General features: G+C 50.5%; 1 protein-coding gene across 1 annotated transcript; it reads right to left on the bottom strand.

Annotated features, from left to right (window-relative positions):
- Positions 1-373: 373 nt before the first annotated feature.
- On the bottom strand, positions 374-14,702 carry Pink1 (PTEN induced kinase 1). Its single transcript, XM_041651491.1, has 8 exons — positions 14,250-14,702; positions 9,885-10,169; positions 9,028-9,128; positions 6,517-6,699; positions 5,931-6,094; positions 3,992-4,119; positions 3,522-3,758; positions 374-1,900 (listed from the first exon to the last, which is right to left on the bottom strand). The coding sequence occupies exons 1-8, from the start codon at positions 14,634-14,636 to the stop codon at positions 1,643-1,645; spliced, it is 1,743 nt and encodes a 580-aa protein (XP_041507425.1). The 5' UTR covers positions 14,637-14,702; the 3' UTR covers positions 374-1,642.
- Positions 14,703-24,183: the final 9,481 nt, after the last annotated feature.

Genomic DNA, 24,183 nt, shown 5'->3' with positions numbered 1-24,183 from the left:
CAGAGGGAAGGTGGGGATCACAGTGCTGGACTAAGAATTGCTGCTGAAAGACTGTTGACTCGGTGGGTAAAAGCACCGGTTGCTCTTGCTGAGGACTGGTTCAATTCCCAGCACCCACATGGTAGCTCACAACTGTCTGTAGTTCTAGTCCTAGGAGATCTAATGCCCCATTCTGGCCTCTCAGGCCACCATACGTTCAAGTGGTACATCGTACGTTCAGGCAAAACCCCAATAAGCGTAATATTAAACTAAAAAGAGCTTGCACTGGCGTTAGGCTACACCTGTGTTCTTATCAAGCACATACTAAATTGTATGTGAACCTTTCCTGTTAGGGGATAGGCACTGTTCTGTAAGCCAGAAACTGTTCAGCACGTTACACTCTGCTCGGCATTGTACATTTAATATCTGACGGCTCCTGTAAGGAACGCTGGCCAAACACAACCATGCAGCTCATGTGCGGCTCTGCTGGCTCCTGGTGCACGATCAGTTCAGCGGTGCTGGGCAAATACAGACACAACTGGGCGATCGCTAAGGACACACTCCCAGGTGCTCCTCAGGTCAGCCTGGCAGACACCTGGCCATCAGAGGATGGCTTTTCCTGCTGATCTCTGAACACAAGCATGTCTCGCACATAAGTTGCCCTTAGCCCAGGCAGCACATTCCAAGCCACACGTGGCTACCTCTGTCAGATAAATAGCACATTCCTGGTACTAGGGACAGATATCACAAACTGTCACCTGCTGCCTTGTGTTGGATCTCAGTGATGAAGTGCAGGTCTAACCCACCCTCAGCCCGTCTTTGTCTGACAGCACAGCCGTTTATACTGAGGACAGTAAGGGAAGGGGGTGCTTTCTGGTCAACAGTGGCACTGAGTGAGGGCTCAGCTTCACATTATCTTTCGCGTGGACGCTTTGTCTTAGTCATCAGCACTCTAAGAGTTAGGCACTATGACAGCATCTAGCCGGGGACTGGGAAACACATTTGTGAGCCATGCTTGCCTGTCACTCACTACTAAGTATGGGTTTGGTATTTCTTTTTCGTTTTTGTTGTTTTTTGAGACAGGGTTTCTCTGTTCGGTCCTGGATGTCCTGGGACTCACTCTGTAGACCAGGCTGGCCTCGAACTCACAGAGATCTGCCTGCCTCTGCCTCCCAAGTGTTGGGATTAGAGGTGTGCACCACCACCACCTAGCCAGTTTTTTGGCATTTCTAAGTGATGGGGGAAAAAATGCAAAGAATTTACTGACAGCCAAATTTGAGTGTTGATCCTCTGCAGTATTTGTTCATCCTTTTGTCTCGCTGACAGTTGTCATTACAGCTACTTGATTTCCTGTCTGGCCTTCTACAGCTTGCCAACTCCTGATTTGAGCTGATGCCTTAATCCTATGGGGGAACTTAAGTGGGATGGGCCATAGGATTTATTCAAACCTGCACAGCTAGTGAATGTCTACAGCCTGAACTCTGTCTGAGGTCACTTTCCATTTCCTAGACCTAAGACTTCCTCTTTGGCTGACCAGCCCCCCACTTCAGCTTGTCCCGACTCCCACCCACCAGCCAAGCCACCTCCTTTGGCCTTCACACACCCTCATGACATCAGGACACAGATGCCCCGAGTCTTTTAGTAACCGCACAACACAGAGTCATCACGGGGCTGCCCTCCAGGAGCGGAGGAGGAGGGCTGCCTGGCAGAGCGCCTCACACTCCAGGTTAGCCAGAAAGAGCATCTGCAGCTTTGTCTCCACACAGCTCCTCTCCATCAGCCTGCCAGCCAGCAGAGTGGCTGCTGACTGCTGAAGGAGCCAGCCAACCATCTTGTCCAGTTTCAGATTCTTCAGGGCTAGAAGATGCTCGCCCCAGAGGCTTAGGTGCAGCACGTTTGCAGCAACACGTGCAGAAGGTCTCTGCAAAGCAATGGAAGGTGCCGTCAGAATGCTGTCAGCAGGCACTTGGTCCACACTGTGCTGCTGAGGAAGTGCAAGGGGAACTGCCTGCCCCAGTTCCATCCTTCCTCCACCCTCTGTCTTCCATCAGCTGCTCCCTAACCGAGCACAGACCCTTGCCCATGTCAGCTCTGCTGAGACACCTTTGTCATGGAACCTACATGACTGGGTTCTAGCACTGGTACAAGAGTTCTCACCTGGTGTGGTTGCTGAGCTAACACTGTCTGAGCATCTGCTGTGAGGAGGCAGCTGTGAACACTGAGGTGTGTGAACAGTGAGGGAGTGTGAACAGAGGGGGTGTGAATAGTGAGGGTGAACAGTGAGGGGGTCAACAGTAAGGGCCGTGAACAATGAGGGGTGTGAACAGTGTGAGGCTGTGAACAGTGAGGTCCATGTATAGTCAGGTGTGAACAATGAGGGATGTGAAGAATGAGGGGCATGAACAGATGTGAAAAATGAGGGGTGTGAACACTGAGGCAGTAAACAGTGAGGAGTATGAACAATGAGAGGCAGTGAACACTGAGGGGTGTAAACGGTGAGTGTGCAGGCTGCAGAGCAGCAGGCTGAGGCTGGGTCTGTCTCAGGTTTCTCTTAAGAAGCCACCTGGGGCAGACCTGCAGTTGCAGTTCCCGCTCAGAGGTTGGCTTCACAGCTTGTCTGAGAGCAGCGTTTCCTTCCACGTGTGGCCTCTTTGTTATGCATACCTCAAAAACACACCCTTTTCTTTCTAAGCCACTCTCTTACTGAAACAAAATTCAAATATTTTTACTTATATATTGGGGTGGGGCTGAAGGAGCTGGTTCTTCTATAACATAGGTCCTTGGGGAATCAAACTCAGTGTCAGACTTGGCAGCAAGTGCCATTATCCACCAAGTCATCCGCTGGCCCTGATTATCGTTGTTGGATTGTATGATGTGTACGGGTGTGTGTGTATGGCACATGTGTGGAGGTCAGAGCACAACTTGGTGAGTCAGCTCTCTCTCTTCACCTTCACATCGGTTCTGGGGTTGAACTCGGGTTGTCAGGTGTGCCAAGCACCTGCTGAGCCATCTCACCGGCCCATCCTTCTAAGCAACTTCCTACATAACCAAAGCCAAGAGGACTGGGAAGCATGGGGGGGCATGGTGTTTACCCAACATTCATGTGACCCTGGGTTTGAACCCCATGAATAGGGAGTGAAAGGAGACCAAAAGATGCATTGCTAGGCCTCTGACCCTAGGACTCCGATTAAAGGCTTGCTGGCCAGCTTCCTGTTTCTGTTTTTTGTTTGTTTGTTTTTGTTGTTGTTTTTTTTACAGGGTTTCCCTGTAGCTTTGGAACCTGTCCTGGAACTAGCTCATGTAACCAGGTTGGCCTCAAATTCACAGAGAACCGCCTGCCTCTGCCTCCCGAGTGCTGTGATTAAAAGCATGCACCACCACTGCCCGGCCCTGCTCCTGTTCTTAAAGCTGTTCTGTCCTGTAGTTGGCCTTTGCCTGTATATGACAGAGTTTCATGCCACAGGGCTTGTCTAAACTTGGCCTTTACTCAGACTTGAACAAAGGGCCCTCATCCACACAACCAAAGCCAGGAACAGCCTCACCTTGCTGGCCTCCCGCTGGAGCAATGACCTCACCAGCTGTCTTGCATCTGGAGGCACCAGTTTAGGCATCTCTGGCAGCTGAGCTTCCTGGTAGCTGCGGCTCTCAAGGTGGGCTCTGCCTTGGCCATAGAAGGGATTGGCAAGCCCAAAGATTTCATAGGCGATGGCCCCCACAGCCCAGGTGTCAGCCTTGCTGAAGTCAACCACTGTCCTGGGGCCAGGACGGGCTGTAGACACCTGCAGGAAGCAGACAGTGAAAGAGATCAAACCTACCATTTGTGTTCATGTATGTCACCTTAGCCAGGGTCAAATCTAAACCAGAATTTAAATGTGCCATGGAGCTGTCACAGCTGCCTGGTTGATGCTGACAAACATCAGGGACCTCAGGTCAGCCTAGTTAAAGCAGAGCCATGGGCGGGAACCTTTGTTTATTGGGAAAACCTAGGAAACACACATCCAGCAGGACTCACCTCAGGGGCCATCAGGGAACCGTTGCCACCGAGGTCCACATACCAGCTAGTGAAGGGCAACTGTAAGCCAATGCGCTCGTCAGCCAGGCAGCACCCGAAATCCGAGATCACCAGCCAGGGGCAGTTGTCTGCAGAGGCAGCAAAGCTAAGCAGCAGGGTCTGCTCCTGCTCCCTCCCCCGGATCCCTCCAAAAACCACCAACACATAGGTGAACTGGACGAATAAATAGGCTGTGTCCAGGAGCCCAGGCCACCAAGGCCTGGATGAGAGTCTATGAGTGAACTCACAGCAGGGCTGGCAACAGGTACATAGAACTGCTACCCAGAAACAAGGGCCAAAACCCAGGCCCAGGCAGGGGACTAGGTGGAGTGAGGAGGAGCTCCATGAAAAATGTTCTAATTAACTAGATGCGTCCAGAGACCAAAGAACCTCAGCCTTGGCTAAATGATCTCCAAGGGTCTATACACTTTAGGAGTCTTAGGTTTGAATATGCAATGCCAATAAATCTAATAAATGGGTCTTGGGAGATAAAGGGGTTCCACACATCACACAGAGTTCCTTGAAAAAGCCAGTTCACTTTTAGCTTTTTAGTTATACATTTAATAATTTTAAATTTAAGCTTACTGTTTGTTTGGTTTTGGTTTTTCAAACAGGATTTCTCTGTGGCTTTGTAGCTCTTTTAGATCAAGCTGACCTCAAACTCACAGAGATCTACCTGCCTTAGCCTCCCAAGGGCTGGGATTAAAGGCATAAACCACCACCACCTAGCTAAATTTCAGTTTAATATTTTTTTTAATATTTATTTATTATGTATACAATATCCTGTCTGTGTGTATGACTGCAGGCCAGAAAAGGGCACCAGACCCCATTACAGATGGTTGTGAACCACCATGTGGTTGCTGGGAATTGAACTCAGGACCTTTGGAAGAGCAGGCAATGCTCTTAACCACTGAGCCATCTCTCCAGCCCTAAGTTTAATTTTTTTAAAATATTTATTTATTTATTATGTATACAATATTCTGTCTGTGTGTATCTCCAGGGCACCAGACCTCACTACAGATGGTTGTGAGCCACCATGTGGTTGCTGGGAATTGAACTCAGGACCTTTGGAAAGGCAGGCAATGCTTTTAACCACTGAGCCATCTCTCCAGCCCCCTAAGTTTAATTTTTAAAAAAAGATTTATTTCTAGTTTTATGTACATGTATGTGTCTGTCAAGTGTGTGTAGGTGCCCATGGAGGCCAGAAAAGATCATCTGGAGTTACAGGCAGTTGTGAGCTTCTTGTGGGTGCTGAGAACCGAACTCAGGTCATCAGGAAGAGAGTGGAGCACTTAGCCACTAGAGCTCCCCAGCCCCATGACTCCTTTAGAACATTCCCAGGCAGGTGTCTTCTACCTGAGTGCTGCCAGTGACAAAGAAGGCCAGGTTTGTGCAGGCAGATTTCACTGAGCTAGAATCTACCTTCCTTTCACTGTTTCGAGAAGAACTGCCAAACTAATGGTATTGTCTGCAAGTGGGTCACAGAGAGAATCCTGGGAACCGCAGGAGAGCTGCTCCTGTATCACCCATCTGATGCTGGGGGAACCATCTCTTGTGTGGAGCTAAAGACGACAGTACAGAATCTTAGAGCATTCAGGGCTAGGCAGACAGCTCCATAGTTACAGTGATGAGGACCTAAGTTTGGATCCCCAGCCCTATGTCAAAGCTGTGACCTTGCACCATCTATGAGATGGTGCACATACATACATACATACATACACACATATATATACACAGATACACATAATAAACATAAGGGAGAACAATGGAAGCAGAGGCCTGGCATCAACCTCTGGACTCCACATGTGCATCTCACATGTACACACACAAACCCTGACCTCAGTGTCTCCATTTCCCTTCCCCCATCTCCCTGGAGTACTCTGGTGTGGTCAGCACCTACCTGAGTCCAGTTCCACAAGTATGTTGTCAGATTTGAGGTCCCGATGGGCAATGCCCTGCTGAACCAGGTGGTCCACGCCCTCCAGTAACTGCAAGGTCATCATGGTAGCCAGGCGGGGACTGGGAGTGTGCTCCTGGAGGTACTGGCGCAGGGTGCAGGGATAGCTGACGGGAGGACAGAATGGCTGGGCATCACAATTCCCAAAGCCTCACCCACTCTTAGGACTGGGCCTTTCTTCTTCTGGAGCTTCTGTTCTTTATCCCCAAGCATCCTCTCAGATCCTACCCTTCCTGACCCTGAAACTTGGGAGCCATGACAGTGCCACCCCCCCACCTCCTTAGATCCATCCCTGCAGAGGGGTGACACAGAGAGAGGACACCATAGAGAGGGGAGCTGTGACTGTCAAGAGTGCTGTGTGGGACGTATACTCTGGAAGATGGGGAGTCTGTACCATTCCAATAGCTGTCTCCCGCACACAGCATGCTTTGGTGTTCCCAGAAGCTCTGTGCTCCAAGGACAGGGACCAGCTCCCACCAGAAAGGAGAGGCTGCTTTCGGGCTCCTGTTCCCCACACACCAGCACTTACTTCTTCATGACCAGGAACAGTGTGCGACTGTGGCCCAGGCCTTCCGGGTGGAGGCGTGCTGGCAGCACATCAGGGTACTCAGCCAGGGCCCCTGGCAGCAGGGGCACAGAGGAAGTGAAGGCACGGAAAATCCGGATGATGTTGGGGTGTGGGGCCAGCTGCTTGGGACCGCCTCTGGATCTTCTGTTCAGGCAAATGGGACAGCAGATGTGGCCGGACCAGAGACAAGTGCTGGGAGGACAAGCTAAGGCCACCGCAATGGCGCTCATTCACTCAGGGAGAGTGACCAGTATCCACTGCAGGTTTGCCCTGCTCCAGCTACTGCACACACCATGGGGCACCCCAACAGGGGTAACCCCTCACATTCGAGGGCTCCTCTAGTCCACCCTTTGGCTCATCTTTTCATCCCACGTGGCCAAACACAATGGCTAAGACACCCTGGAAGCTGCCACACTCAGTCCTTGGCCTTGTCACTCATGCGCTCTAAGCTCAGGGCGGAGTGGAAATGGGAACTACAACAGAGATGCGCCATGCAAGGCGCTACACAGCGCTACAGTCGCTCAGCAGTGTGCACCCGGCGGTGCTGGTGCCCACTATTGGCCACTTGTCTAGCATTCGCTACTGTGCACTGAGTACCAGGCATTGGCTATGATGCTGGGAGCTGTGCACAGACAGGACGGAGTCACTAAAGCCACCACTTTGAGATCTAACACAGGAGGAATTCTTTTAGCTTTCCGAGGACAAGGACCAAGTCAGCTCTCCAAGGACAGGGATCCAGTCCAAATCTTCTTCCTGATTACAGAGACTAACATCCCCTTTCCCAAATGACACCCCAACACAGGTGCAGTCTGCTGTAGTGGTGCCACCCGGTGGCCCTTGTCCACTCCTACAGCCATGGCCCCACAGAGGCACAGTGGTTAACACTGTGGACAGGGTGGCTCTGCCTCCTGTGTGCCAGCTCTGATCCTCAAGCCAAGGCTGACTGGACCAAGACTGGGCATTTGAGATCCCAATGGCTGGTGGGGAAAGGAACAGGCAGGTTGGTCGCTTCTCTTAGTGGACACAGGGAAGGCCACAGGAAGCAAAGGGCTGAAGAAACGGAAGAGCCACGGGGAAGAAACACCAGCGCTGAGGGTGGAGAGGAGAATGCAGGAGGATGCCTGCACTGTCCTGGAGCCTTGTGGCTGAGTGCACATGCGCCCTTGTCCTGCCCCTTCTGTGTCACAGGAGTGGTCCCCTGCTCTATGCAGCGCTGCTCTTGCCCCTGGGTCACTGGTGACATGCAAGTCAGGACCTAAGAAGAAGGCTGGCAACACCAGGGCAGATGTCCCATGTTGTAGTTAGAGCGGAGGGGCTGTGTCCCTGGCACCTGGCAGCCCACATGGCTAGCTCTAGGTTATGCCCTGAAATAATTACACGGAAACTGTATTCTTTTAAACACCACTTGGCCCATTTCTATCTAGCCTTTTCTAGGCTAGCTCTCGCACCTGGACTAGCCCATTTCTAATAATCTGCTGTAGCCCACGAGCTGGCTTACCAGGAATGATCTTAACGTGCATCTGCCTGGAGTGGGAGAGTCATGGCGACTCTCTGACTCAGCTTCTTTCTCCCAGCATTCTGTTCTGTTAACTCCACCCACCTATGTTTTAACCTATGAGGGCCAAGAAGTTTCTTTATTGCTTAATCAATGAAATCAACAGATTGATATATGACACTCCCACATCAGTCCTAGGAACCCTCAGGCAGTGTGGGAGATGGGAGAGGGGCAGGGTATGTCTGAACCAGGTCTGTCTGCAGTGCACAGAGAGCAGCCTGACATGGCAGACAGAGCTTGTACTTCTAGGGACGGTGGTGTGCAACTCAGAGCGGGGAGGGCGTGAATGGGCAAGGATGAGGAAGGAGGTGGGAGAAGCAGCAAGGAGCTGAGTCCGAGGCCTCTGAACAAAGGCCGAGTGGACGTGGCCCGAGTGCTTTAGGGGGAGTTTCTCTGGAGACCCAGCAGCACATCAGCTAGTGCCCTGCACAGACACCCAGGCTAGAACGCAGAGATACCTGGGCAGACAGGACTGGAGGCCAGATGGCTATGAAAGCCCTGGGGAGAAGCAGAGGGAGGGTCAGGCTGTTTCAGATGGGAGTCTGCACATTATCAGGCTTGTGGCCAACATCAGCAGTGTTTCCACCTGGAGACTGCCTTCCAGGACATCACTCGATAACCACCCACTGCTGTGTGGCACATCAGACATGGCTCTGAGTGCTGGAGATAAGAATGATGTGTTTGAGCCGGGCGGTGGTGGCGCACGCCTTTAAGCCCAGCACTCGGGAGGCAGAGGCAGGCGGATCTCTGTGAGTTCGAGGCCAGCCTGGTCTACAAGAGCTAGTTCTAGGACAGGAACCAAAAAGCTATGGAGAAACCCTGTCTCAAAAATCCAAAACAAACAAACAAACAAAACAGAATGATATGTTTGTTCTCAAAGAGCCTGCGATTGCTCTGGTGGGCAAAGCAGTGCTTACCTGTAGGTGACTCTTCCATACTCTCCATCCAAGGCCACCCGGCTTGCTGGGACCAGCTCCTGGCTCATTGTGCTTAAGATGGCTTCACTGGAGGAACCCGCCTAGAACATATCCACAGCACACCCATGATTCCACAGACATGCGTGAAATATCAAGTCTGCTTGGGATCTGAAGTAGGACGTCTGCAACCTAGAACTGGCTTTGACAGTCAAGGCGAAGTAACCTCTCTAAAGCAGCAAGGCAAAACCAGTTCCTCCTGGAGCCTGGAGGGAGGTACCACTTGGAGCATGCTTCCCACATCTCAAACCCTTGGTACAGTCAAGCGGCCCTGGGCAGGAACAGAGGCAAAGATTTCAGAGCCCAGGATGCTTGCCACAGGGATGTCTCTGGTCACCTCTAGCTCAAACTGGCCACAGAGGGGTGGCAGCAAGCCTTGGATCAGGTTGTTGAAGTATGGGGAAAAACATGGCTCCCCTGGCCAGGGAAGCCAGTCATAGACGGCATGAGGGGTGAATGGTTATATAGCTGACTTCAAATGAAATAACCAGCAACTCAGGAACCCATGGTTTAAGCAGTTGCCACTCAGAGTGGTTCACAGACCAGAAGCCTGGGCACCATCAGAACTTGGATAAAAGTTAGACTCTCAAGCCCTGACTGACAGAATCCAAATCCGTCATGGGGCTAAACCCCTGGTAGATGGTGGGTGGATATGTTACAGTCTAAGACTGCTAACTCCAGCTCTCACGTAAGAGAGCAGACATCTAACGTTCTTGAGGAAAACCTGTGAGAACCTCCCCTGCCCCTGAAGACTGATACTTTGAGATGTGCCTGCTCAGAGATGAAAGGGTCATCCTTACCGAGATATTCCACATCATCTTGATGGCAAAGGGAAAGGCCAGGGTCACTGGAGCCTGCTCCCCATCTGCTCCCTTTGGGAGGACATCCGGGCCGTTTCTTAGAAGGCTAACACACGTGGTCTTCTTCAGGTGCTGTGGCAATGTGGGCATGGTAGCTTCGTACACAGCAGCGCTGCAGCCCTTGCCAATGGACTGTCCTATCAGATAATCCTCCAGACGGAAGCCGTGCCAGCACCGCGTGTCCAGGGGGTCAGACACCAGCTTGTTCTTCTGTGTAAAAATGGCCTGTGAGGAAAAAGAAGGCACTGTGATCCTGGGGGCTCTAGTGAGGCCACCACAGAGCAAACACAAGAGGGAGAGAGGCACAGTGAGGCAGGGTCCTCACCAAGACCGCCACCTTGACTTTAAGGGTGGGCTTGTCCCGGGTACAGGCTAGCCTGCTTCTGTCTCATTGTCTAACAGTCTTTCCCAGACACCCCTTCACTGTGATCGGAGACAGCCCAATGCAGGCCCCGCATTGGTGGCATTAGCCAACCGCAGATTGTAAAGGGTCTTAAAAAATACAACTGCAGGCTGTTTAATCCCAGTACTCAGGAGTAGGAGGCAGGTGGATCTCAGGAGTTCAAGGCCAGTCTGGTCTACAAGAGCTAGTTCCAGGACAGCTAGGACTGTTAAACAGAGAAACCCTGTCTCAAAAAAATTTATATCTGCAGTCCAGAATGCTGTGGCATACCTGTCCCAGCACTCAGGAGGATCACGAGTTTGAGCCTGGACCATATAATGAAACCTTGATTTTTTTGTTTGTTTTTTCAAGACAGGGTTTCACTGTGTAGTCTTGACTACTCACTCTATAGACCAGGCTGGCCTCAATTCACAGAGATCCACCTGCCTCTGCCTCCCAAGTGCTGGGATTAACGGAGTGCACCACTGAACCCTAAACAAGTAATTCACATGTACGTTTTTCTTGCCATTATTCTGTGAACACCACAGTGAGCAGCTCTTCACATGGCATGTGTTAGGTCTTTGTGAGGCCATGCCGGGCACTGTCGGTGATCAAAAGATGATGTGCAGCACACAGGAGCTGCGCACAGGTCCGTCCATACAAAACCACCATCTGACCAAAGAGATGCAAACTGGGTCTGCTGATCTGGATATCTGAACAGGACCTAGAACCCATTCCCTGTGGACACCAAGGGGTAACTCTGGCTTGTCCTGGAGCTTTGCCAGCCCAGGCTGTGAGTGCCTACATTTGTTTATTTCTGGGGTTCTAGGGCCTTCCCAACGCCAGGCAAGTACTCTGTCTCTGAGCTATGCCCCAGTCCTGCCTGTCACTCTGTACTTATCCCGTAGCTGCCTCTCTCCGAGTTCCTTCATGAACCTCCCCAGGCCCCCTTCTGCATTCTTGTGCCCAGCACACCTCTGTTTGCTCAAGGCCAGCTCAGGTCATCCCGCCTCCATAACCCTGGGGACCAACCTGTCACACATGCCTTCTGCAGTTCCCAAGGCTCTGGGTCCCTAGAAAGAAACTACTATACCTTGAACTGAAACTTCTAACTGTTCAGTACAACGGAAACGGGTGTCCCTTGCTATCAGCTTCATAAGACCCAGGGGCAGGAGAGATGACTGCAGAGTAATCCCCATCATCCAGGGTTTTGAGTTTGAGATACTTTTTAACTTTTTGTTTTGAAGCAATTACTCTCACAGAAGTTGGAAAAATAGCACAAAATGTCCCTTGTGACCTTTCCCAGCCTTCCCAATGGCAACACCTATACAGTGGTAGCACAAACTGTCACCAAGGTTCATCTGATTGCAGCAGGTTCCAGAATTTCCTTCCTTTTCAAATGCTGAATAATATCCTACATTGTGTGTATGCACCACTGTCTGTCCATTGATGCACTGACAGACGCGGGGTCACCTTTACTCCTTGGCTACGTAAATAAGCTGTCGTGAAAATGTGCACGCTTTCCATTCTGTCAGGTATCCATGGAGAGAGGAACGACTAGGTAGAGTGGTTCTGTTCTTAGCCTTTTGCTACCATTTTCCATAGCAACTGCAGCACACAGGACTTTATATGAATGTTTTTTTTACCCCCAGTAGATGCCAATGACTGCAATACAGACTGGTGGGGTAAATACATATTTAATTTTGTATTACTTTCCATCTGCGCTGGCCACCAATAAGGCATGAGAGAGCCCATCTCCCCACCCTCATTGGTACCTACTATTGTCCTTATTTCTATCTTAGCTCTTCTAGTAAGCGTGCACGGATACCTCATCTCATTTTAAAATGAACATGTCACCTGGCCAGTGGTGCCGAAAATTTTCACATATGCTTACCTGTCACCTGTACATAGTTTTCTATTGGTTTGCTTGCTTGCTTGGGACAGGGTCTCACTGTGTGGTTATGTAAGATACAGAAATTGGAGCCGGCTGGTGGTGGTGCACGCCTTTAATCCCAGCACTCGGGAAGCAGAGGCGGGAGAATCTCTGGGAGTCTGAGGCCAGCCTGGTCAAGGCTCCAAAGCTACAGAGAAACCCTGTCTCAAAAAAAAAAAAAAGGCCAGGCGTTGGTGGCGCACGCCTTTAATCCCAGCACTCGGGAGGCAGAGGCAGGCGGATCTCTGTGAGTTCGAGGCCAGCCTGGTCTATAAGAGCTAGTTCCAGCACAGGAACCAAAAGCTACAGAGAAACCCTGTCTCGAAAAATCCAAAAAAAAAAAAAAAGATACAGAAATTAAATCATAGTATTAGGAACAGAAAGTAGAGGAAATGCTTGCTTGGTCCTTCTTTGATCCATATCTTTAAACATGATGCTTCATCCTCTGCCCCTCACCCCAACCCTGTAAGGTGCAGGGGCTACGTTCACTTGGCACATGGTTCCAGACCCCAGAAAAAAGGCTGGCTTCCTAGAAGGCTAAATTCTGGCAGCCGACAATGGAAAGACTTGAACTGTACAGCCAGCTCTTTCCCGGGCCTGCCTGCAGGCTTTAGATCTGCCAGCCCAACATGAGCCAAGTCCTCAAAATAAGTCCCTGTCTCTAAATATACACATCCTGTTGGTTTTGTTTGTCTGGATGACCTTGACTAGAAGACTCTGTGAGCAGAAAGAGAGGTCGCTGTGCTATTTCAAGAGTTGAAAAGATCGAAGAACTCCCACGTATCCAATGATAACCGCTCAGGTTAACTAACATGGTGGATCCGCTGTGTTCTCTCTCAGTCTCGTCTGTAGTTTCTACTCAGCCTCTCGCCCACTGTCTGTCTAAACTGGAGCAGTAGTCTGGCTCAGCACTGGGCACGGGCTTTGGGCACTTCCTTTAACCAGCAGTGTGGCTTTGGGTAAGCCTTCTCACCTTTCTTGAGTACGTGTCCTCCATAAACTGGGATGACAACGACATCAAGGAATAAGAGTGTTATGATTTTTAGAAAATGTATACAAAGCATAGTGGTGCAGGCCAATAATCCCAGCACCTGGGAGATGGATAGGAAGATCAGAAAGAAGTTCAAGGCCAACCTGGGCTACATAACAAGTCACCCCCCTTACCCCCCCCCCCACGCTCTAAAAAAAAAAGAAAAAAATTTACTCAAAGCCACTTGCCACAATGCAACAGGAACTAATAATTAGCAATATCTCTTCTAAAACATACTGTTTGTAAAAGAAATGCAAAGTGCTGGCCTATCAGCCATCAGTAATGGGAAGTAAGTCAGACTTAACTGATGATTTCCGATTTACAGTTCAGTAAAAACAGATCTTAATGTTTACCTCCACCTACCCCCACTACCAGGTATAGGTATGCCCTCATGATGTGTTGCTCCTAGAGGCATAACTAAGATGCCACCCACCACTTACTACGGACCGCGGGTACCCCACCCCTTGAATTGCCCAACCACGGCTCAGGGCCCTGCCCCTCCCAAATTCCCAGGCCCTCCTATCGCAGATTCCTGGTTCATCCTCAGACCTGCCCCTACACTAAAGACTCAAAGCCTGACGCCAAAACTGGCCAGCTAGCTCCGCCCCTAATTCCGCCCCCAATCAGCGGCGCAAACCTGAAGACTCCAAAAACGCTTTCCAGACCTGCACCTAGCCACGCCTCCACCCTAAACCCGCGTTCCCTATTTCCTACTGACTCGAGGGGCCTCCACGCCCCTGCTTCCAGCTTTGGTTCTACCTGTAGCCTCTCCCTGTCTGGCTCCAGGTCCTTGACGGACTCCAGCCCCTGATTCTAGCCTCGCCTCCACCCTAGGGCCACTTTAGCTGTGGCTCCGCACCCAGGGTTCAGGGCCCGCCCAGGCCCCGCCCACTCTCCTAGTCCCCGCCTCCTCCTGGTCAAGGCCCCGCCCTCTCCGGCCCCGCTCCTCACTGCGCTCACCTGGATCTCCTGACAGGCCGAGGCGGCCCTCCGGCCCTCCGCCTGCTTCTCCTCGATCAGCCCCAGCCCCAGCCCGAAGGCCAGGAAGACTGCTCGGCCGTAAGGGCCCACGCCGCCCCGGGCCCGCACCATGAACTGCCGCTGGATCCGCGCCGCCAGCCCCGCCACCGACTGGCGGAAGAAACGGTAGCGGTCGGGAAGGGGGAGCCCGAATGGGCCCGGCTGTACTCTAGGGCCTGCGGCACGGCCCGGACGCTCTCCGCGGCCCCAGGCTGCCGCGGGGCCGGGCTTCCCCAAGCCTGAGACCGGGCCGGGCTTGGCTGCGAAGCGCAGCAGAAGCGCCCGACCCAGCTGCAGGCCTCGGCCCAGGGCCTGTCGCACCGCCATGGTAGCGCGGCTATCCCGCTGCCACCGCCACCGCCACCGCCACCGCCACAAACGTCCGGGAAGCAAGAGGACAACAAACTTGGGGCGGAGCCTATGCGCAGGCGCGGGGGGCGGGGCCGCGGCAGTTCCCCGGCTCGGTGCGCGAGGGCGCTGTGCGCTCATCCGCTAGTCTCTCTTAGTCTGGCTGGTTTGCACTTTGAACCCTGATGGAGCGTTTGCAAAAAACTTCGCTGGCCCTGGTTGAGAAATTGAGCCGGTAAACTAATATCTGTTATCAATCACCAATCCAGGCCCTTTACACCTTTAAACTGATGTAACTCCCCCGCCAATGATAGAAGAGTGCCAATTTTGTAGATTAGAGAGTGCTGTGTTTCCAGGTTGCATGCAGATATCAGAGCTGAGGTTGAAGTGCAAGCCGCTCTGGCTGTCGAGGGCCTGGTCTCTTCTCCCCCACCCCCAAGTGCCCTCATGTTCCTGTACAGGTAGAGGTTCCAGAACTTAGGGCTAGGAGGGAAATCTCAACCAAAGGCCCCAATGTACATCTACTGAGTGCTGGAACGAAAGGCCTGTGCCACCACACGCTTTCCAGGCTTAAAACCAACAAAAAAAATCCTAACGGGCTAGAGTTATGACGTACTCATTAAGAGCACTGGCTTCCAGAGGCCCCAGGCTCACAATCATCTGTAACTCCAGTTCCAGAGGATCCAACACTGTCGTCTGGCCTCCTCAGGCACCAGGTACACAAGTGGTGGATAGAGATGTATGCAGGAAAACCATGCATATAAAATAAAAAAACAAAACAAAACCAACAACAACAAAACCGCCTGAGGTCCAGGGCTCTAGCTCAGGTTCTTACATTTGCAAAGAAAACTTTACTTATTTGCATATTTGTGTGTTTGTGTGTGAAGTTTAGCTATAGAAATCAGGCAGCTGCAAAGGGATCCATATTTGAATGGTAAGTATAAGGTGTGTGTATAAGGTATATGCATCTAGTTATGCAGATGGAAACCCAGTAATTTCACACTTGCTTGTTGATTCACAGAATGCATACGTATGTTCAGAGTACTGGGTGTGGTGGCCCACAGGCTGAAATACATAGAAAGATCCAAGCTAGTCATGGATACATAGTGAAGCCATGCCTTTAAAAAAATGTCATTCCACAGAGTGTAAAACTGAAGACACCCATAGGAATGAGTGCCCTCTAACCACATGGATAGCGTTTTAGAAAGATAGTAAGGAGCTAAAGACAAGAATAAAAGGACAAGTCAGGTGGTGGTGGTGCTTGTCTTTCATCCCTGCATTCAGGAGGCAGAGGCAGGCGGATCTCTTGTGAGTTCGAGGCCAGCCTGGTCTACAGATCGAGTTTTAGGACAGCCAAGGCTACAGAGAGAAACTGTCTTGAAAAAAAAAAAGAATAAAAGGACAAATGCTGTTATTCAATTTACATGATGTTCAGAGGCAGTGAGACTCATCTGTAGTGTTCCAGGCGGGGCAGTTCCTAGAGGGACGTGAAGAGTTTTTTTTGGATGCTGGTGACCTCTTTCATGACCTGTGTGTCCATGTGATGAAAATTCATTTCGTTCACTGATCCTGAGTATACTATTCCAATAATGATTTTGTGGCAGGCCACCTCCCCAGTCCTGAGACCATAGGATGCTCTATCACACCCAGCTGCGGTAAGCAATGCCTAGGAGCAAATCCAAGGTTTCATTTGCCTTAGGCTAGCTCTCCAGCCACTGGGCTCCATCCCTAGCAGGATTTGTTCTCTAATCTCCTGTAACATAATCCTTTTCCACAAGGCTTCTGATGAGGCCTCGGCCCAAGAAGCACAGCCTTTGGAGTTCAGGAGTGCCTTTGTGATAAGCCTCGGGATTTGTTCTCCTATACGGGGTAGGCAACCTGCCTGCTGGAAGTGAATTCTCCAGACTGATGTTAATTAACCCGCTGCCTCTGTAAATTGGCTGTGCTCACGGCTCCTTCTTAGGGGAAGTCTTAGCTGCTTAGGACAGGTCTGAGCCAAGCACAGCGTGAAGCCTCATTCCTGGGCAGACAGCTGTTCAGAAAGGTGAGGCTGCACACAGAAGCTCCTGACAGGGCGTGACGGCCCCTGTGCTCTCCACCTGTCATCGAGGATGGGCCCAGGAAGTACCTTTCTCTTCAACCTTTCCCACCTTTCTTTGTTTATTTATGGGAGGTACGCGCTTCTGTGTACACACCTGTGCAGGTAGAGGCCAGAGGTCAACATCAGGTATCCTCCTCTATTGCTGCCACAATATTTTTTTTAAAGCATGGTCACTCACTGAACTCGAAGCACTCCATTTGTCTAGAGTGACTGGCCAGTGAGCTCTGGGGTTCTCCTGTCTCTGCCCCTCCACTCTCAACGCAGGGCTTACAGACATGCACTGTTGCACCCAGCCTTTGTGTAGGCCTTGGGATTCGAACTCAGGTCCTCACGTTTGTGCAACAAATACTCTACCTAATAAACCATTTTCCCAGCCCACATTTGTCCTATGATGGAAACCTTTCTGTGGCATTGAAAGTCTTAGAGGGTGGATAATCCCCAGTTCTCCTATACTATACTGTCTCCCAGCTTGGCACTGATACCCAAGAAGGTCAAAGTGGGGACATGGGATATGGCCTTCTGTGAGAACCCTGCTTACGTTGCAGGCTTAATATTTCTATATGAGAGAACCATTCATCCACAGCACATTAGACAGCAGCTATGTGCCAGATAAGCTCCAATACGCTTAGAAGCAAAAATGAGAGGACAGAAAGGGTGCTAGGGAGGCCACAGGACCTATCTCTGGTCTGCTTCCCTTCCAAGGGCATCCTTGTGTCTGCTCAGCACTCCCCCCACGCGCACGAGACATCTGAGTTTTGGTAAAGTGCATATGAGTCCTAAGAAGCATCGTTTAACCTTCTCCCAAAGGACATGAGGGGAAAAGCTGATGTTAATGTAAAAATGGAAAAGGCAAGAGTTGAAAAAAAAAAAAACAGCCTTTGAGTGTGTTTGTCCTTTCCTTTCTGGACAGCATCCCTTGGCACTGGCTCACCAGCTCATCACTGTCTCCTCCTGGCAGGGATGCACGCATTTTCCCCAAACAGCAATGTCCTCTAGCCACAGCCCATTTCAGAACCGCTATCTGTGAACTCCAGCAGAGGGGGAGGGGCGGGCTGCTGGAACTGTTGACAGAGCAAAGCTGAGACCACGTCAAAATCCTGCCCCTCAAAACCCCTTGGCTGGAGGCCTTAGAGGCTATCATCAGAACACAGTGGACAGAGAGGCACATTCCACTAGGAGGAAGCCTCACCGTGGTGCTTGGGCCAAGAAGGCTGGAGACATCGTGGGCGGTGGAACAGGCAGATGCCATGTTGTTGAGAAGATCAGCGGTGTGTGGTTTGTGGTTTTCTGCTGCCCGGTAGTGACTTCTTATGGATAAAGCACCCATGCCACCTGCTACAAAGTCCTCTCCAGGCTCTCTGTCCTGGCTTATTGCTCTTAGGACAAAGTCCAAGCTCCTTCCCTAGGCACAGAATGTTCCTCACTATTCGCCTGGCATCTCCCTGTGCCCTCTCCTTCCCTGTAGGGCCCTGCAGTACTAGGATCATTTGCTGTGGCCCCGGTTGTCTCTCTGATCCTGATGCTCTAATCTGCCTCTCCAAATCTCCATTTGTACTCAAGGTTCAGGAAGCCTCCCCTGCCTTTCTCTGGAATGGACTGGAAGCTCTTCCTCTCTCCCCGTGTTACATGTGAGCTCTTTAAGAACGGGGCCTGAGGTGTTTAAACCTGGCTTCCTTGGCACCTAATGAAAGGCTTCCTGGGTCCCCAGCCCTTGTTTGAAAGTCTCCTGGGAATGCAAGCCTTCAGTGGGCTTTCTCTGCTAAAGCAAGACAAATCCAGAAGCTGTCTCCAGTCCCAGCTCTCCCCAAGCCTTGCCTCCACCCCAAGAGGTAATGAAATTGTACTTTTGAACTATTATTTTAAATAGTTTCCACTACATTGCTGCTGCTCTTCTCCATCCCATTCCCCCCCCCACCCCGAAACAGGATTTCATGTAGCCCACACAGCTCTCCTATTGTACTCGGAGTAGAGGATGACTTTGAACTTCTGGTCCCCCTCCAGGGCTGGGAAGGCAGGTGTGCCTCACCTCATCTGGCTTACGTGGCTCTGAGGACGGAACCCAGAGCCTGGTGTTTACAGACAAGAATTATACTGACAAGCTACACTTGCAGCCATGCGACTCCTGATTTAGAAGAGGGGGCTATATCAGGTGCTAGCCTGGCCATGCCCAGCTTCTCTGTCTTGGACCTGACAGAATCCATTGCAGTCAGGTGGACTCCCACACCACGGGGCCAGCCACGCTTACTTCTTCTGACCCTCCTGCCACTGGTATCTTTTTTCGTCTCCTGTTCTTTTCCTCGCCCACATACATTTTCAACACCTGTATTTTTAGACTGCCCAGGACCTAGTATTTATGGCCCCGTGTGAGCACAAAAGATATGGACTGGACCTCGGGGACTTGCTTTTAGAGTAGGATGTGTGGAAAGAGTTGGATGTGTGATTAATCATCACTGTCAGCGTGACTGGGTTTAGAAGCACCTAGGTGGAGCTCACCTCTAGGTGTCTGTGAAGGTGTGTCCAGAGAGGATTAAGTGAGGAGGGAAGACTCACCTTGAATGTGAGTGACACCATCCCCTGGGCTGGGGACGGCACAGAGTAAAAAGCAAGGGGGAGGGGAGGAGAAAGTCAGCTGAGCAGGTGTGTTTCTTGTCTGCTTCTGTCCACCACAGCAGTGACCTGCTCAGCCTCACTGGGTCCTCCAGGTCGCAATGCACTTGACCTCTGGGGTCAGGAGTTAATAGATTCTTCCTCCTTTAAGTTGTTAACAGGCAGGAACTGGAGCGATGGCTCAGAGGTAATGAGCACTGGCTGCTCTTCCAGAGGTCCTGAGTTCAATTCCCAGCAACCACATGGCAGCTCAGAACCATCTATATGAGATTTGGTGCCCCCTTCTGGCTTGCAGGCATCAACAGACTTCTAGCACAACCTCTGTGATGTACATGTCTGAGACTCAGTAAGATAGCTACCTATAATTAATCTATCATCTATCATCATTACCCATATATTTCTAACTATCTACCATCTATCATTTATCGATCATGATCTACAATCTATATCATCTATTACCTACTTGTCATTTGTCTATCATTGACTTATCATCTATCTATAATCTATCTTCTATCTGTTTTTCTGTCTTTTTATGCCTATCTATCATCTATTATTTATCTTTCTCTCTATGTCTATCATCTATCATCAATCAATCATCTATAATCTATCAATCTAACTACTTTATGTATCCATTCATCTATCTATCTATCTATCTATCCATCCATCTCTGTGCTCTTTCTCTCCACCCTCTATCTTTGTGGTGCTGGGGAAGGTCCGGCCTCACACATACTAGACAAGCACTCTGAGCTACATCCCCAGCTCTGTTTCTTCTTCCTCACCCCCAACACTTGCCAGCCCATCGTTTACATTATAGTGGATTGAACTGGAGCCTTGCACATGCTAGGTGAGTACTTTGCCACTGAGTTATGTCCCTAGCCCTTAAAAACAAAACAATTCGGTCTAGAGAGATGGCTCAAAGATTAAAAGCAGAGGCTGCTTTTCCAGAGTTCCTGAGTTCAATTCCCAGTAACCATATGGTAGCTCACAACCACCTGTAATGAGATATAGTGCCCTCTCTGGCCAGCAGGGACACATACTGACAGAACACTGTATACATAACAAACAAATAAATCTTTTTAAAAAACCCAATTCATTGATTATTTATTTATTTATTTTGAGACAAGGTCTCTCTCTCTCTCTATAGCCCTGGCTGTCCTGAAACTCACTGTGTAGACCAGGCTTGCCTTGAACTCATAGAGATCCACCTGCCTCATTACTTTTTATTTGTATGTATTTATTTTGATTTCTATATGTATTCGTGTTCCTGTGTGACATGTGCATCACATGTGTGTAGGTGCCTGTGGAAGCCAGAAAAAGATTGTTGGCTCCCCTGGGTCTGGATCTGGCAGCTGTGAGCCTCCTAATACAGGAGCTGGGAACTGAACCCTGGTCCTCTGCAAGAGCAGTACATGCTAAATGCTCTTAACTACTGAGCCAAATCTTTAGTCCTAACCTTTCTTTTTCAGGTGTGGCCTTGCTAAATTAATTGCCCAGGCTAGCTCTCAAATCACTGTGTGTCTAACTAACTCAGACTGGCCTTAAACTCCTGTTCCACCCACGTTAGCCTCGGGTGGCTGAGATTCCAGGCCCACACCACTATGCCCAGCTACTTGTTCAGGAATAGTTGCTTTCACTTGAGACACAGGCACTGTGTACTGCTGGTATTTGTCATTGTAGCTGTGACCTTGTTCCTGCCCAGAGGAAATCCTCCAGCTTCGTGGGATGGAAGGAGGCAGGTGGCAGCAGCTGGCAAGAGCAGAGGAAGCAGACATGCTTCTATTTATTTCCATCGGAATCTGGGTCTGTGCCTTAGAGTTCTACAGGCACCGACACACTGAACAATAGAGCAGGTGGGGTTCTGAAAACCCCGCTTGACAGCACGTGTGTGCTGCACAGCCAGGTGCCAAGTGAAAATGCTTTGGATTTAACATCCCAGCCTCTCTTGGACCAATAACTATAGCTCTTCCTAGGGGATACTATTCAACTAATTCTGGAAGCTTCCATTGAGTAATGACTTCCCCTGCCTGCTTTCACAGAGTCCCTGTATCTGTGCCTTGTTTTTCATCCTCCCCAGCCCCTCAGGGCTTCATGGCACAATCCTTTGTATGTTCCCAACCTGTCTTGACCCTTCTTAACCTCTGGCTGAAATATGGCTGTCTTCTCTGGGGAGCTCTGTGCCATCTGTTCCCTGCCATTGTCTTCCCCTTGGCTGATGCGACTGAGCTCTGGGAGGCTAGGGACTTCAATTTATCCCCTGCTGTGTCCCAGCACCAGCACAGAGCTGTTAGTATGTAGTTAAGGGAATCAGGGGTTGGCATGCGGCTCAGTTGGTAGAGTGTAGACCTAGTATGCACGCAACCCTAGCACCTCACAAAACTGGGCACCATAGTGTATGCTTGTAGTCATAGCACTTGAGAGGTAGAGACAAGCGGAGCAGAAGTTCAAGGTTATCTTCGACTACACAGTGAGTTTGAGCCCAGCCTGGGCTACATGGGACCCTGTCTGAGAGAGAGAAACTGAGAGAGAGAGAGAGAGAGAGAGAGAGAGAGAGAGAGAGAGAATCAAATTGGTTGTAAAGATTACCTGATTGCAAAATGTTTCCCCTTTGACATTTTTGGGCTTCCTGCTGAGCACCTGCTGCTGGGCTGCTGATTTTTAACAGGCTCACTCTGCTGCCAGGCTGGCCTTGAACTTACCATGACTCTTCTGCCTCAGCCTCCCACGTGTGCTGGGTGTCCTATTTAGTTTCATTTGTTTGTGGAAACAGGGTCTCTCTATACTGCCCAGGCTGTTCTGGAACTTACTATGTAGACCAGGCTGGCCTTGAACTCACAGAGATCTGCCTGCTTCTGCTCTCCTAGAGCTGAGATTAAAGGTGTGTGCCACCAGGCCCTGCCTGGGTAGGTTTTGTCGCCTTGACAGAAGCTAGAGTCATCTGGGAAGAGGAACCTCAACTGGGAAACTGTCTCCACCAGATTGCTTGTAGGCAAGTCTGCAGGGGGTTTATTGGTTAATGATAGATGTGGTAGGTTGGTCCTAGGTTGGACAAGAAAGCAGGCTGAGAAAGCCGGGGTAGCAAGCTTTTGTCCATGGCTTCTGCTTCAGTTCCTGCTTCCAGGCTGCCGCTCAAGTGCCTGCTCTTGCTTCCCGCAATGATGAACTGAGATGTGGAGGAACAAGATGAAATAAACCCCGTCCTCCCCAAGCCACTTTTGGTCATGGTGTTCTATCACAGCAATAGAAACCTCTGCTAAGACACTGGGATTGCAGGCATGGACCACCATATGTGGCTTAAACACAGGGCTTTTAATTTTGCATGATTTCATTCAGACCCTCACAACAGCCCCATTTACAGCTGAGGATAGGGAGTCTCAGAATAATGAAATAGCTCACGCCAAGCCACGTGACATGAAGGTTGTTTAAGCCAAAGCACAAACTTCTTTAAACATTTTATTTTTAGTGCATGCATGCATGTGTGCCTCTGTGTGTACATGTTTATACATGAGTGTCTGTATATGCATATGTGTGTGCACGTGCTCATGTGTGCATGTGTGTGTATGCATGTGTATATGCTTACTAATGCACAAAGCAGTCAGTCCCTCCCTGGTTACCATGCATCACTGTACTTCACTGGTTAGCGTGAATACCTGTCCCTCCCTGGTCAGTGCGCATCTCTGTTCCTTCTTGGTCATGGCGTGCATCCCGTCCCTCCCTGGTCATGGTGTTCATTCCTGTCCCTCCCTGGCCATGGTGTTCACTGCTGTCCCTCCCTGGCCATGGTGTTCACTGCTGTCCCTCCCTGGCCATGGTGTTCACTGCTGTCCCTCCCTGGTCAAGGCGTGCATCCCGTCCCTCCCTGGTCATGGTGTTCATTCCTGTCCCTCCCTGGCCATGGTGTTCACTGCTGTCCCTCCCTGGCCATGGTGTTCATTCCTGTCCCTCCCTGGTCATGGTGTTCATTCCTGTCCCTCCCTGGCCATGGTGTTCACTGCTGTCCCTCCCTGGCCATGGTGTTCACTGCTGTCCCTCCCTGGCCGTGGCGTTCACTGCTGTCCCTCCCTGGTCATGGCGTTCACTGCTGTCCCTCCCTGGTCATGGCGTTCACTGCTGTCCCTCCCTGGTCATGGTGTTCATTCCTGTCCCTCCCTGGCCGTGGTGTTCACTGATGTCCCTCCCTGGCCGTGGTGTTCACTGCTGTCCCTCCCTGGCCATGGCGTTCACTGCTGTCCCTCCCTGGTCATGGTGCAACCTTATCTCTCCCTAGTTATGGTGTGCATGCCTGTGTGTGTATTATATCTTCCTACTCCCCCTCTCTCTTCAGGCTGAGTATTCCTCAAGAGCAGCCTGTTTCTTCTACATTGTTCTTTCTGCAGAATTCAGCATATTTGACATACGAGAGACACCCAGTCAACAGTCCTGGCTGTGGGAGAATGGAGGAAAAGTGTTCAGAACCGGACAGAGCAGGTTCTGGCTCTGCCATCTGCTGGCTGTTTGACTTTGGGCAAATGATTTAACCTCTCTGATCTTCAATGCATTTATTGATAGAATGAAAGCAAAACCATTTACGGGTTTGATAAGTGAGGGTGTAGTGAGTTCCTTCATGTCAAAAACCTCAGCAGAGCGCACAACTTCCATGTCACTGTGGACCACGGTATCTGGACCTTTCTTTTTCTTCTGGTTGAGACAGGGTCTCGTTATGTCACCCTGACTGGCCTGAAACTCTCTAGGTAGACCAGGCTGGCCTTGAACTCAGAGAGACTCCTGCCTCTGCCTCCCGAGTGCTGGGATTAAAGGTGTGCACCACCACACCCCAAGGGA

The sequence above is a fragment of the Microtus oregoni genome, unplaced genomic scaffold (genome assembly GCF_018167655.1).
Source record: "Microtus oregoni isolate MIOR12 unplaced genomic scaffold, Mior012 000005F_ref0000423, whole genome shotgun sequence".
Taxonomy (NCBI): domain Eukaryota; kingdom Metazoa; phylum Chordata; class Mammalia; order Rodentia; family Cricetidae; genus Microtus; species Microtus oregoni.
The sequence above is the reverse complement of the archived record's forward strand: the minus strand, read 5'-3'. Positions and strand labels throughout refer to the sequence as shown.

What these genes read in the sequence shown, in the direction of transcription:
- Pink1 (XM_041651491.1), bottom strand. Translation starts at nt 14,636, where the DNA reads ATGGCGGTGCGACAGGCCCTGGGCCGAGGCCTGCAGCTGGGTCGGGCG. An exon ending in CGGCCTGTCAGGAGATCCAG is followed by an intron (nt 10,170 to 14,249) that starts GTGAGCGCAGTG and finishes TTTTCCTCACAG; the next exon opens with GCCATTTTTACACAGAAGAA. An exon ending in AGATGATGTGGAATATCTCG is followed by an intron (nt 9,129 to 9,884) that starts GTAAGGATGACC and finishes GATATGTTCTAG; the next exon opens with GCGGGTTCCTCCAGTGAAGC.